Source organism: Triturus cristatus, chromosome 2_2, assembly GCF_964204655.1.
Source record: "Triturus cristatus chromosome 2_2, aTriCri1.1, whole genome shotgun sequence".
In the NCBI taxonomy this organism is placed as follows: domain Eukaryota; kingdom Metazoa; phylum Chordata; class Amphibia; order Caudata; family Salamandridae; genus Triturus; species Triturus cristatus.
In genome coordinates, this window is record NC_140582.1 from 915,616,804 (window position 1) to 915,632,400 (window position 15,597).

A 15,597-nucleotide genomic window follows, 5' to 3' on the forward strand; every position below is an offset into this window, starting at 1 on the left:
TATGAGGAGGAAGTGCAGGAATACTTACCTTACAGCGATGACTTCTTTGACGCAGTTGATGATTCGATCTACCGGGTAGTTAATGAGGTAGTGGGTCCGATGGAGCAGCGTCTCTCGGACAGGATAGTGCAAGAATGCAACAGATTGGCGGCGGCGCGTAGCGCTGCGGCGCCAGCTCCTGGGCAACCTTCCGACGGGGCCCCTCCCCCCTCTAAAAAACAGCGTCCTGATGGAGTGGACGCGGACGCCTTTGCGCGCCTTAAGACGGCGTTTTTGGCAAAGACGGCCCCAAGTGCTCCCCTTCTTCCAGCGGGTGACCCACTTCAGGATATGCCAGATCCCCCATCCCCGGCGACAGATAATGACACCCAAGGGGATACTGATGACGAGGCGGGTTCTTCCCGTCCTTGGCGGCCGGCTCCGGCGTCCACTTCGACGGCGCCTGAGGAGGATGCGGACATGCTGAACCCAGATGAGATAATGCATCCCCGGTCTTCTGCATGGGTCCCAGGGGACAAAGTTGTCAGGTTCCTTGCCAACCGTTTGCGTAAACCTCTGGAGAAAGAGGCGCGGAGTTTTTTGAGGGCGGAATGCCCGCGTCCCTCCTTGCCAGACAAAATCGCACTTACACCGGAATTAGATTCCAAAATGGCTACGTTCCTGGCAAAATTTGTAAAGGATCCCCGTAAGGGTATTGATAGATCTTGGCGGTCCTGTCAGGACAAACTCCTTGACGCCGTCGGCCCAATGGCTAAAATCCTGGACATGGCAGAGGAGGCTAAGGTAACGGGCTCAACTATTTCCCCGGAAGTCTTATCTAATTGGGCCCAACGGGCCATCATCTTTATGGGCAATGCAAATTGTGCTCTTTCAACGGAGCGTCGCCGCTCCTTGTTGATAAAATTGGACCCTAAACTTGGAGATTTAGCCTCCTCTGAGGCAGGGGCTGTTGCTCAAGGGGGCCTGTTTGGGGAACCTATTGTTAAGGAACTAGGGAAGTTCGTCTCTACCTTTACCTCCTTGGACAAGGCCCAGTCGGGTATTAAGAGAGTGTTTACCCAGCGGGTTTTCTGTGGGGCCGGTCGAGGCAGGGGCCGCTCGTCCGGCCACGGTTAACAGCAAAATCCTCAAAGGAGACAAGGCTCTGGCCGTGGTCAATACAATTCCACCGCAAACTACACCAATTTCTACCCAACGCGAGGACAGCGTTTCAGGGGCCGTGGAGGATACAAGTCCAATTCTGGAGGCGGAACTTCAAGCGGTAAGTGTCCTCCCCGCATGTCAGTTGCGAATAGGGGGGCGATTGGCATGCTTCAGTCAGGCTTTGGCGGAACTAACGTCCGATGCGTGGATCCTGCAAACGATTCAAGGCTTTCATGTGGAATTTATGGGCAGTCCTCGTCAGGTCACGCGGCCGTGTCCGCTGCAGTTCAGCCTTCAGGACGCACGGTTGATCGACGAGGAGGTCGCCAATTTGCTTTGCAAAGGCGCCATTTGTCGCACAACTTTGCACCCTCACGGTTTCCTCAGCAATATTTTCCTTGTAGACAAGGCGGACGGAGGTCGTCGTCCAGTAATCAACCTCAAGGAGTTCAACGCGTGGTTGGTGTACCGCCATTTCAAAATGGAGGGAATTCACCTCTTGCGGGATCTCCTGCGCCCTTCCGATTGGATGGCGCGTCTGGATTTAAAAGACGCCTACCTCGTGGTTCCCGTGCATCCGCCCCATCGACGGTTCCTTCAGTTTCGTTGGGGGGGTTTGGTATACGAATTCACGGCCCTTCAATTCGGACTTTCCTCGGCACCTTGGTGTTTCACCAAGCTGCGTCGTCCCGCGGTAGAGTTTCTCCGAGCGCGGGGTGTACGCATGATCGTCTATTTGGACGATATTCTTCTGATGGCTCAGAGTTCCCAACTCTTGGTGATGCAACTCCAGCAAACCGTTTCTCTGCTCCAGAACCTAGGGTTTGTTATCAACACGAAAAAATCGGTCCTTCAACCCTCTCAGTCAGTCACCTTCTTGGGGTTTGTAGTAGACTCCGTTCACGCGACCCTGAGTCTTCCGTCTCGCAAGATGGAGAAAATTTGGCACGAATTACGCCGCACGGTGTCCAAACCCAGCATCTCCTTGCGTCAGCTCGCCAGAATCGTAGGCCTCCTGTCGTCCTCGATCCAGGCAATATTTCCGGGCCCCTTGCATTATCGGGCTCTGCAACGTCAAAAGGCCTACCACCTCAGACGGGGTCATTCATACGATCACGTGGTGCCCCTATCGACGGAAGCCAAAGAGGAAATTCTCTGGTGGCTTTCGCATATGGAGGCGTGGAACGGTCGGGCGATTTTCGGATCCGTTCCAGACTTGGTCATCGAGTCCGACACCAGCAAACTGGGATGGGGTGCTCGATGCGGGGAATTTTCCACCGGAGGTGTGTGGTCAGCAGACGAGCGAGATTTTCACATCAATTGCTTGGAACTGCTCGCTGGCTCTTTCGCAGTGCGCTGTTGGACCAAGGACAGAGTGCAATCTTGTGTCCTTCTGAAGATGGACAACATCTCCGCGGTCCGTTATGTCAATCGGTCGGGAGGGCCCCGTTCTCGGGCGCTGGCCAACTTGGTGAAAGATTTTTGGAGCTACTGCCTGGAGCATCACATTTCGGTGACGGCGGAATATCTCCCAGGCCAGCACAATCAGGTAGCGGATTGGCACTCCCGTCATATCTACGACTCCAGCCTCTGGAAGCTGGATGTTCCGATATTCCAATGGTTGCACAACCTCTGGGGACCGTTTTCAGCGGATCTTTTTGCCTCCCGTCTGGACCATCAAGTGCCCAGGTTCTTCAGTTGGAGGCCGGATCCACTAGCTCTAGCCACGGATGCCTTTCTCCAGGACTGGAGACAAGAGACCGGCTACGCGTTTCCACCGTTCTCAATGATCATGAGGACGACGGCCCAAATCCGGCGCCAATGCGCGCAACTGACCCTGATAACCCCTCTTTGGAGATCTCAAGTTTGGTTTCCAGTTCTTCTGGAACTTTCCTGGGATTCTCCAATCCTACTCCCCCTGTATCCTCAACTTCTTCAGAACCCGGAAGGGGATCTTCATCACCTGATCACTCGGGGGACACTCCGGCTCATGGCGTGGCGTCTTTCAGGCGACGATGGTCGTTGCCGGGGCTTTCGGGACAGGCTGAGGCCCTCCTGTCAAAGGCTTGGGCAGACAGTACCACGAAACGTTATAGATCCTCGTGGTCACGTTGGGTTCGTTGGTGTCTTCGACGGGGTCTTGATCCCGTGGTCGCAGGAATCGTTCCCCTCTTAAATTTGTTCGCTGATTTAGCATCGGAGGGGCTAGCTTATCGCTCCATTAATGCTATCAGATCGGCGGTTTCCGCCGGCCACGAGCCTCTAAACGGAGCACCTATTGGGGAACACCCAATGGTCTGCAGACTTCTACGGGGCGTGCGGTTATCGTTACCCCCGGAACCTCGCTATTCCGTCCTTTGGGACGTCAACAGGGTACTGAACCTGTTTCTTTCCTGGCAACCTAATCGGTACCTTTCTCTGAAGGAATTGTCTTCCAAACTTGCTATGCTTCTTTGCTTGATCTCCTGTAGGAGAGTTTCCGATGTTCGCACGCTTGATGTCTCGGCGCGGGTTTTTTCCCCAGAAGGGGTAGTTTTTACGATTGGACGCAGAACTAAGTCCAACTCACGAACAATAACGTACCCGGCTTTCCGGGATTCTCCCAAACTTTGTGTGGTGGACTGTTTGAAGACATACGAAGATTTGACGCAGGAACTCCGCCCGCCAGGCGAACGGCAACTCTTGATAGCTCTCAAGAAGCCACACAAAGCAGTCTCTTCTCCCACCATTGCTAGCTGGGTACGATGGGTTATGCAAGAGGCTGGCATTGATACTAAACAATTTGGTGCCCATTCTGCCAGGGGCGCTATGGCCTCGAAGGCTTTCGCGCTCGGTGCTCGTTTGGAGGATTTAATGCGTGCAGCGGACTGGTCGTCCGACTCCACCTTTAAGAGGTTTTATTTTAAACCGGTTCTTAATTTGGCACAGTTAGTGGTAAGTAAGCTTTGAACTAGCATAATCCGAAGCCTCCGGTCCTGACATAGAATTGGAATTTGCCTAGTGCTATGGCGGTAAGTTCCAATTCTATTAAGGACACGGAGGCGAGGATTATCCCGCCCGGGGCACCCTTGGTGCGAACCCCCCCGTATGGGAGTAAGTAAGTTTTTCTTTAATACTGATTGGCGACAATGCTGCTTGGCTTGCTGTTATCTGTTCTGTGACCATTGCATACACTCCGGATGGTTCGTACAGTTCTCACCTCCCTGTTTGGCTTCTTTCAGGGAATGATGGATCCAAGCAAGACCAATAAGGAAATGGCGTGACTTGCGCGAAGAAAGAGGAGGAGAGAGAGCTGACAGAGGACTTTGGATGGTGTCACAGAAATAGTCGATGGACTAAATTACTATGTTATCTCCCTGCTTGTAGGGAGTTGTAGTTTTGTACGGTTTTTACTCTGATATTTACGAATCTCTCTGGCTGCTGTCGTTTTCTGTTATGTAATAAAGCGAAGAGAGATAGCATAATCCTCGCCTCCGTGTCCTTAATAGAATTGGAACTTACCGTCATAGCACTAGGCAAATTCCGATTCATAGCCATTTATTCGGACTATTGTGTACATCCATGCTGTGATGTGCACACCTTTATGACTGATTAAATAAGAAAAAGGCAACAGGTGTAATACTGTTTGCTCTCTTTTGGTTTATCTACTTCATCACATTGCAATTTGATGTAATTAATTGTTTTCATCATTTAAGTTATAGGTGTATGCATATTGTTTTTGTAAAAGTGTCAGGCCAGGTTTAGGGCACCTGTTTTATCTATTGTTAACATTTGTACTGTCTAAAAGTATGCAGCAGAGTATAATTCCCCCACTTTAATTTGTATAAAGTCCTGGTCATCCTTCCATTGATTGGGAACAATGGAAAGAAGGTTTTGAGTCGTATTTAGATGCCATTGATGGGGATGATTTTAGCGACAAAAAAGGTTTGTGCTGTTAAAACATTGTCTGGGTCCAGAAGGTAGGAAAATATTCAAGCACTGTCCACATCATGCGGTTATGGGTGAAAAAGATGAAGTGGGTGAATATGCACCGCCACTTAACATGTTGGACGTACGTTTTAAAGCCCATAAAAATGTAGTCATAAAGAGACACAAATTCTACAGACGTCATCAGTTACCAGGTGAATCTATGGAGAGTTATGTGGGTGCTCTAAAAGCTTTGGCAGCGACATGAGAGTACAAGGATTTTGAGGATGAATTGATCATGTTGTGGAGCACACAAATAAAAGGAAGTATCAAGAAGTGTTGCTAACTACTCACAATCTGACTTTGAATGAAACCATTGAGTTAGCTGCTGGCACTGAATGCAAGGCATCTTACATGGCGCAAATGTCAATTTCTCAATCTTCCCCTAAAGGGGTGGTGGCTGAATTGGGAAATAAAAACCCCAAGAAGACCAAAGTTAAATCTAAGAATTTAAGATGTCACTACAGGTGTGGAAGTGCCTACCATTAGGAAATGAGAGTGTTTGTCCTGTGGTGTGTGCCATTTGTAAAATGAAAGGACAGTTCAGAAAATGGTGTAAAACCAAACTTAGGGTAAAGGAACAAGAGAACCAGAGAGATATTGGTACAGTTGATGATTCTAGATCCTCTGAATCTAGTGATGAGTGTGTCATTTTGTACGTTGAAGATCAAATTCAAAACATTTCTGCTAATGTTTCTGTTTTCAGAAGTCCTTATTGTCAGGTTGATGTGAAAGGTGTGTACATGAACATGATGGCTGACTTGGGGTCACCCTTTGCGCTGATTGAGGAAGAGGACTGGAAAAACTTCCAAGGCAAGGACATGTGTGTAGAAAATTCGCTATCAAACCAGTGGTGTATGGTGGAAAAACCATAGAGGTTATGGAAGAATTTCCCACTGTAGCATACCATGCCAAGTATGGTTCCTTTTTGTTGGGTTGGTTACAGCAAAGCAATTTAGGAGTGATTTTGGATGATAATAACAATAAAAAAAGAGCTTCTAAAGGAGGAGTGTATCGCTCTGTGGGCTTTGGGAGAAAGCGAGTGGGAAACAAGATTCAGTAAAGTATTCAGGGATCAGTTAGGGAGATTCAAGGTGTTCAGACACAAAATTCAGCTCAAGGTATCGGTCGTGCACAAGATCAGGAGAGTTCAATTCGTGGTCAGACCAGAGATAAGGAAAGAGTTGGACAATTTGTGTGCCCAGAATATAATGTAGTTTATTGAAGGATCAGGGTGGTTATCTCCGTTGGTTTTAGCCCGCAAACCCAACTGAAGTTTACACGTGTGTAGATTTGAGTGATATGAATTACAGAATTTGGGTCAACTGCCATCCCCTGCCCAACATCACACAAATTGTTTCCTGGTGTAAGGAGCCAAGGTATTTTCCACTTTAGACATGGCTTCTGCTTACCATCATGTCACCTTGGATCTCCTTTATCACGCCGAACGGACCATTCAGTTCACGAGGATGCCCTTTGTTTAGCATCTGCCTCTGCAGTGTTTCAGCATTTAATGGATCCTATATTTAGAGACATTGAGGGTGTTACCTGTTTCCAGGGCAATCTGCTGTTATATGCGGAGAATGAAAAGAAGCATAATAAGAAATTGGCTCAAGTTATAACAACCTTGGAAGAGAAGGGTGTCACTCTATAGGCAGAGAAGTGCAGGTTAGGCGTGAAGAGTGTAGAGCATTTGGTGCACAAATTATCTGCGCTAGGTGTTGAACACAAAGAGAATTTGGTGAAGGCCATCGTGTTGTGAAGGCTCCTGTTCCGAATGGTAAGGTCCAATTGCAGTCTTTCATGGGTCTGAAGGAGTTCTATGCACGATTCATTCCACGGTGTGCTGAGAGAACACATGCTTTGCGTAATCTTCTCAAAAAGGGTGAGAAATATGCGTGGAATGAGGAGCATAGTCGTGAATATGAGGACATCAAGGCCGCGGTGGCTAAAGCTATCCAACTTAAACCTTTTGATATGACGAATCCCAGTAAAGAAAACGTAGTCTTCTTGTCAAATGTCGGGATTACAAGTTAAAATTAATTTTGTAAACAAGTATGAGAATGCATAGTCATGAATATTCAGTATGTTGCATTATGTGTATTACGTTGACATTATTTGTAATGCTCTTTGGTGCTTATAGGCGTTTATTCGATTTGCACTTTATTATATCATGCATGTTTATTCAAATGTATCGGGTGCTGTTGTATAACGGGGCAAGATATGTTGGGTTCCATTTGGAATGTCATACTTTATAGTGGGTGGAATGCATTTTTGTAAAGAGTTAGCAGTTTGCCGTTTACCTGCCTCCCTGTCGGTCATGAAGGGATGAGCACAATAAAGAAACATAAACCTTCCTTGGTGTTGTGCTTCCTTTCAGGTACAAACTGGAGGTGTGCTGGGGGCTTTTACAAGTTAAAAGGTGGCTTATGATTGGGTCTATGGAGGAAGGGAAGCCTCATTTGTGTTGAATTCAAGTGGGGGTAATGTAAATACCAGTAAGTAATATAAACATTTTTAAAGGAAATGCATCTACCTCCTACAGACTACAAATTAAGGTGATCTGGTCATTGTGAATTTGCATCAGTCCACACACTACTGTAAAATAGAAAACATAAGCAAAGTCATGGACAATTCACGATATTCTTAGCTGCAAGGTTTCCCAGGTCCATGCATGATGTGCTGGTGAAGTACAGGTCTTTTCCTTTGAATTCTGAGATTTGCAGTCTTGTTTTTTATGAAATAAACAAGTCTACAAGATCCAGATTTCACAGAACAAACCCAGGAATCTTGAAAGGGCTAGATGTTTGAGTAAGGGATCTTCTACAAGCAACCCTTCAGAATGGGTCTAGCACTTGCCCGACAGAGATTGGTGGCCAAACAGATAGCTGAACAAACAGTAATATGACTGACTGCCTTGTTTACCAAACATAATGGGTCCCTATGTTTAACACTATTCTGAATACCTGCTGGCAGACAATGTGTAGTGTTGTGGGCAGCCTACACATTCCTTGTCTGCATTTACCAATCTACAGAGGCAAGTTTGCTGGGTTCGCACAAGAAATCCATCTCTTATGCGGAAATCTGAGGGTTTATTTTATGGAGGAGAGCAGGGTTCTAAATAGAAGCCACTTAGTATAAAATTGCATTTGTCACAAGTTGGCTCCTATTAACAAAGAGAAGTTAAACTTATTAATCGAATCCCAAGCTGACGAAGATATCTGGAGATTTTCTTTAGACTGCCATTTTGCTTGCACTATTTCATGGAATTTAGCCACGCCATGATTGCGCAAGGAAGAACCCAGTTATTAATTGTCTTCCAGGTGTTAGATTCTATCAGATCCTCAACGAGTTCTGTAGTTGCAATTATGTGTGTGGGATTTAAGTTCCACAAACAAATGCCTGATTCTAATAAAGGCCCATTGCATCACTTCTTCGCAATACTTAATGCTAGGCTATATTTCACTCCAGTTTTTCCAATTTCAATTCAGAAAATCTCAGATCTTTTCATAACCATTACTCAGCCACCTGGACACAACAATCTTATCTACCAGAGGATCCTCCTCAATGTACACATCTGATATGGAGGTCGGTCGGTTAATTAAGGGAATATTGTAATGACGAAACAATTGATGCCTGTGTTAAATATTCCAATGTAAAGTCTTATATCTGCCGTTTTGGTTTTTTTTTCGTTAGATGTATAAAATCAGTAATATCGTATTCTTGAGAAATTAAATTAAAAAAATTATACCTATTAATGTTTGAGGATTTATTTAGTCTATATGTGGCATGTGCAACGTTTTCAAAATAATATTCTTTCACATCGGGAAGTACCAAGCCACCTTCATTTACTGGTCTATTGAGTATATCTAGAGCTAATCTAGATGTTTTATTTGCCCATAAAAAAGCCGATAAAATACCTTGCACTTCTTTAAAAAAATCTCATCTGTATTGCCTTAGGAACAGCAGAAATTAGCAAATTGTTTTAGGTATGACATAGAGGGAGGTGGCAACTGGAAGCATATTATATGGGGCTGCTCAAGGTTGTGCGAGTTTTGGGACAAGATAAATCAGTTTTGCACTCATACATTGAAATTGCAACAATCATTAGCTAATCAGACAGCAGTTTTAGGATACTCACCCGAACTAAAAGCCGACCTGCCACAAAAAAACTATTGCATATTGACGTTGTATTAGCTAGATCCTTAATCCTTCAAAAGTGACGATCTGAAGAAATTCCAACATTTCAACATGTATGGTCTAAACTGAATAGGATTAAAGAGTCGTAAAATAGATATGCATTAAGATCGGGGTCATATAGGAAATTTCTAAACTTATGGGAGATATTCGGTTAGCTGTCCTACTGATGTAAGTTCTAGGTAAGGGGGCTTTTACGTGAAACTTCATATATGAATTAAATGTCTTCGATTGTATTTGTTCATTTATAATAAACATATTCTGAAGTCACTCTATAATCTTAGAAAGGATGGCAATGATATAATCAGGTTTGCTTTTCTTTTTTATGTATTAATGGATTCTGCAATTGATGAACTCTCCCAATAAAAAAATTAGAAAAAAGAAATCCATCTATTTCTTTAGTATCCTACTGAATGTATTTTGTCATTTTTTCAATCCACTTTTGCCTAGTTCACTTTTCGTTGAATTGTTTTGCCCATCTTAGTCCTGCGCATGCTTAAACTACTTTCATATATGGGACGCATACAAATCATTAAAATCCACAGCCAACATAACATAACATAACCTAGGAAGAAGCTCTGTGTGCACAGTCTATACAAAAGTAAAACGTGCTGGCTTTATCAGTGCGCCCACACTATTGATTAGCAATCCTACCCTCTTACTTCAAGAAGTGCCGCTTTTCTTGGCATTTACAAGTAAGAAAATAAGTAAACAATACTGTACCTTCCGTGCTAATGGAATACTGAGTTCTGTGCACATACTGTTTAGACTCTTCAAAACTCGTTTCTCCCAACTGGCCTGTAGAAATATATATATAAATGAAAATACTTTTTATTGTAGTTATATGTGCACCAAAAACTCACACAAAATAAAATGGTGCCGTGAATCAAAAGCAAATGAAACATCTATTTAGTATCATATTTCTATGTTGTTATTGCCACATAATAGAGGGTGAAAAACTAATATATTGGATGGGGACTGAGTCAGCCTTGTCCACCTCGCAGAAGCTTACATCATATGCATTTACATTAATTCAAATGAATGTATGGTACTGGCGCAGCAGTCAAACTACAGAAATTATTAATTTACATAAAACCGCTCCAACTGACTTTAAAAATGGTTAACACAATGGTGGGTTGAGAAAGCCTTACTGACTAGGATGTGAATTATAGGTATAGAAAATATCTGAGAGCCCTTTGAAGTGGACCAGGCTCCAATGAAAAGAGTGAACTCCGACATGTAACAGCAGTTTCTGGCCCCTTCCTGCTTAAACTCTTTTCCAGAGGTGTGCGCAAACGGTCACCTATCGTTCCTCGAAAAAACGTTATTCCTACCGTCAGATGATTATTAACCTTCTAGAATGTCATCACTACTCATTTTAATCATCTTCGTTAATGGTCAGGCCCATCTTACATATATTTTACTTCATTTAGAACGTTGTCTTTGCTACAGCAATCTTTTCATTTACCTCCACCAATCGCTTCTATTTCAGTTCTCTTTAAACGTGCTACCAAGTACTCTTCCCAGCCATCATGGGCACATTTCTTCATGAGAAAATGCATCCTACTTCATAAAATCTGCCAATTTGTGTTTTGCACCACGAACATACTGCAGTCAGTCATAATTTTGCAACCAGAACGATAACTTTGCTGTGTGTGGTGATACATTCAGCAATGTGCTAGTGGAGAATCATTTCATCAGGAGCTTGGATCACACCTTGGCCCACATTCCATTCCACACAGAAATTGACAAACATATTCAACCCCCCATAAACATGAAACATTCACTTTAAATTACCAAGTAATGTTAATTCGAAGATATCAGGGAATGAACAGCAAAATGTATAATTCTTTACTTCCTCAGGTCTTCTTGACATTTCATTATACATTCAGGTTTTTCGTTAAGAACTGAGTGAGTGTCTGCAGAATTATTGATTAATTGTACCAAGCAGTAAACCCTCTCTGCTCTTAAATTCCACTTCCTTCAAGCACGGCATGTTTCTTATTTCTTTCCTCACAATGAGAATGTGGTCCTGAAAATAAACTACTCCTTGAACTTTCTTTAAGAATAATAATATTAATCATTCATGTATATGTCTCTGCGAGCTGCCGACTCTAGATTGAACAGCATACATACTAATTGGAAATAGCATGTGTTTTTATCACTGTATTAATTGTGCATGATAAGCACAATAAGCATTTTGGTCTTGAGACACTAAGGCATTTAGTGATTCTTGGTGGTAGAAATCTGTTGCCCAGAATGCTGCTGTATAGGCTTGTGAGAGCTTAGCATTATCAGAATTTGATTTGTTTCCCAACACTTCAATCAAGTGCACCACCATTAGGGCCAGCCACTCAGTTGACTCCAATAGTTCTATGATCCATGCCTCCTGCAATCTCTTTTCCTTTTGCATGACTTCACCTCTTACAATCATGGGAGATTACCGCCTTATGATTTAAAGGTTTGGCATCCTCCTTTAAAATTACACAGTGTGAAAATCCTTCTAACTTTCCCTGAGACTATTTCTCGAAACTCCCTACGCGTATCCTTCACACACCCAACTCTCTCCGCTACAAACAAAATCTGTTTAAAAACAATATAAAGTGAATGTTGATGCACCCATTCTAACACTAATGAACCACTTTCTGCAACATATAATTTGCCCGTTGCTATCCTTTCTGTGAATTTTGATGTCAACGTTCTATATCTTACTATTGGTATGAGTTGTTTTGTAAAACATTTGTTACTAATGCTAGATAGTTCCGCTCATTCTCCAAGTACTTTCACAAATGTGTCCTTTTCAATTGTGTATGGAGACCCGAGTCTGAAACTAGTGCATTTTCTACCGTTGCAATTTTCACCTAACACACAGATTATTTCCGGAGCCTTGCTCAACTGAAACACACAATCCACTACACATAGTCCACAGCTATTATTGACAGGGCTTTAAGTGGGCTGGGTCTCACCGGGTCTGAGCACCGGCACTTTTTTTAAGGGGGCCTCGAAACGGGTCTCTATCGGGCTCTGTTTTGTGCCCTGGCACAGGAGGTCTGATTTTTTTCTTCCGGACTGCAATGACAGCAGCGCATCGATGTGTGGGTGGTCACACTGCTCACTTTTCACTAGTGGAGAAGTTACTGCATGACGTCAGCCAGGTGAGCCTTGTAGGGGAAGGGAAATCTTTTAAAGAGTAATTTTCTCTCTGGATTTCCCTTCTCTTTTTGAAACTCAGGAGCAGCGACATTGTCGTGGTGTCACCAGGGCTTTAAGTGGAAGTTTTCTCAATATTATATACAAGCCATAGTTGCTGCTTATTTATCTTATGCAACTAGCAACCATTGACAAAGCCAATAGTCCTGACTTGTAGGTATGATGTGACTTGTCTAGACTCATCAGTATCGGAGGGGTTAACCTCGGAATCTTCCATCGCACACTTCACTTTGGGTGCTGCCCCTTTTGTCACATGCAGTAAACGCACAGGGGGTCAAGGTACCTCAAACGTTGTCAGTACGATGTGTCCCATACACAGGGCTTTAAGTGGGATTAAGTGGGATGAAAAAACTGAGGGGACTCTCAAAGGGGCGTGGTCAATGTAATTAAGGGTGTGGCTTAAAAAACGTAAGCTAAAAATCTGTGTTTAGCACAGTGTGCCGCCCGACTTGCATTTTGCTGTTCCTGTCATTGCGTCCAGATATATGATACAACAAGTCACATCATGCCTACAAGTCAGGACTATTGGCTTTGTCAATGGTTGCTGTTAAAACGACAAACACTGTGAAGTTTGTAGAGAAGTTTAAGCCATTCAGAGCACCACTAACAGACGCTGCCAGCTCTCCAGTCTCCAGCTACTAACTGCCTCAACACAGGCATCACCATGGAGACTGGAATACAGGAGTTTAATCATAAACAGTTCTATCAATTCTAGCTAATAAAACAGTTGCTAGTTGCATAAGATAAATAAGCAGCAACTATGGCTTGTATATAATATTGAAAACACTTCCACTTAAAGCCCTGGTGGTGACACCACGACAATGTTGCTGCTCCTGAGATTCAAAAAGAGAAGGGAAACCCAGAGAGAAAATGACTCTCTTTAAAGGATGTCCCTTCCCCTACAACGCTCACCACGCGCACATTGATGTGTCTGCTGTCACTGCAGTCCGGAAATCAAAAAGGACCATCTGTGCCAGGGCACAAAACAGAGCCCGATGGAGACCCGTTTCGAGGCCTCCTGAAAAAAACTGCCGGTGCTCAGACCCGGTGAGACCCGGCCCACTTAAAGCCCTGCCCATACAGGATGTAACCCTCACATGTTATGCAACGACATACAGGAAGTTGGGGGCGTGGTGGAAAGGCAGATTGTGTGAACCATAGAGACATATGGAGCAGGGAATCCACTTCCCATGAGGCATTGCGAAAAGTGATCAGTTGTAGAATATCCTCGTCATCTGCAGGAAAGGAGGCTGGACTCAAAGTCTCCCAAGATCAAACCGCGTGCTGCTGATTATTAGTTTTTGCATCAGTTGTGGCGATTCTGACACTCACCTCATATGGCGAGGTAATGGTGCACTTGCACAAAAAGTGTGCCCCTCACAGGCCTCCTATTTATGGTTTGATGTGTCAGGTTGCAGGAAGCTCGGTGGGCCTGGATTTCCTTGTGCCACAGTTTTCCCTTCAGGGTGATCTCTGCATGGGGCACCTTCTTCCTTGCATGCCTAATTCAGCCAGAAAGACTAAGAGGCTTCTTGAACCCTGGCGGAGGCGTCTTGCCTCTTTAAACGTCAAATCTTTGAAATGCTGGAATCGAGCAGTATATTTCAAGCTTTGTGATGTGAGCAGAATTCTCGTTAACAGTTTGTTATAATTGGAGTTGGAAAAAAGAAAAATAGACAAAAGGATGAGCTGTGAATTCAACAGTGCATACTTGCCTGCATTACTTTCATTTTGTGGGGGGTTCTCAAATCTTCGTACAGACGACTGGATTCTAATATTCCCTCTTGGCTGTGCGTGTTATTTTCCTTTCTTCATTAAGAAGGGGGTTAGGAGGTCGCTAGCAGCTCTTCCCCTGTGATGCCAAGCATTAACCTTTTATTGTGTTTTATCAGTCACAGGAATTAGTACTGATATAAACGTCAGAAGTATTCCCAGCCTGTTTTATTTTCTTTACAGGTAATTAGAGACTTCACATGGTATACTCAGTAGAGCAGTAGTCAGAAGGAAGGCATTCTTATGTGTTGTTTTTTTTGCAGGTCTCCCTCCCAGCTGTTTCCCTTCCCTTTCCTTCCTCTGCTTGATCACCTCAAATCTCTGAGCTGTTATAGAATTACAGAGTTGGGGCTATCGAGAGGTTTGAGAATTGAGCCTCGAACCGTTCCTGAGGATCCGTTTTGGCTGACATCTTTTCTCTTACATTCTCTCAAAAACAGACTCATAAGATCAAACACTGAACATCCCTAATTAATTGCAGGACAATTTCACTGTATGCTAGATGTCCACTTCTTCCATGTCTATAGGAGTAGGTCACTGGATCTTTATGAGCACATGACTTCCAGTTCTTTTGTGATTTATTGTCTGGTATCTCTTTAATTTCTTTGTTCAATATAATCCTGTTCTTCATGATCTGATCCTGAACTGTAATGTGACTTACCATACTGATAACCTTCTTTTCTTACACTAGTGTTAATTCAGCCTGAACACACGTCCTCCATAATTCAACCTTCTGCACAAAAGCTACTATGTCTATCAATGGAGAGTTTCTATTTACTCACGGCCTGTCTTGAATACTTAGATTATTAGTATGCATGACGACTTATGAATATGAATTTGTTGTGTAGGTTGCCAATTCAGAAGATGACCGGTTGGAGGATCGGTGGACTAATACGTCCACTCCAGGAATCAGTGTTTGGCCTCTTGGTCACAGATTTATTCGAGCTGGTCCACTCAACCATTCATCTGTTATTTCAGCACCAAGATACAGAAGAATAAATAAGCACTTTACAAACATGTTATGCTATTACTAGTGTAACAAAATGCCTCTTTTTGTGCTCTAGACAACGAGACCCTGCTAACCAGCCCTGTGCATGTACTCTTACACCTAAAACTTGTTGAATAGCTTCAAAATCCAAATTAGCACATTTAACTTACCTCTACTTCCCTAGTATATCCAGTGTGCCCAGGGCCCGTAAGTTAAATGTCACTAGTGGATTGCAGCCCCTATTGTGTCACCACTAAAATGACAAGGCAAAGCATGTCTTCAGGCCTGTCCTTGGAGCCCGAAAGTGCAGTCTTAAACCT

At 43.9% G+C, this 15,597-nt stretch overlaps 1 protein-coding gene across 1 annotated transcript in view; it reads right to left on the reverse strand.

Annotated features, from left to right (window-relative positions):
• TBC1D19 (TBC1 domain family member 19) overlaps positions 1-15,597 on the reverse strand; it is a 1,311,239-nt gene that overhangs the window by 873,484 nt on the left and 422,158 nt on the right. Inside the window, exon 5 of the mRNA XM_085643323.1 lies at positions 10,030-10,104. Coding sequence (XP_085499449.1) covers positions 10,030-10,104 — 75 coding nt within the window. The remainder of the gene's footprint in view (positions 1-10,029; positions 10,105-15,597) is intronic.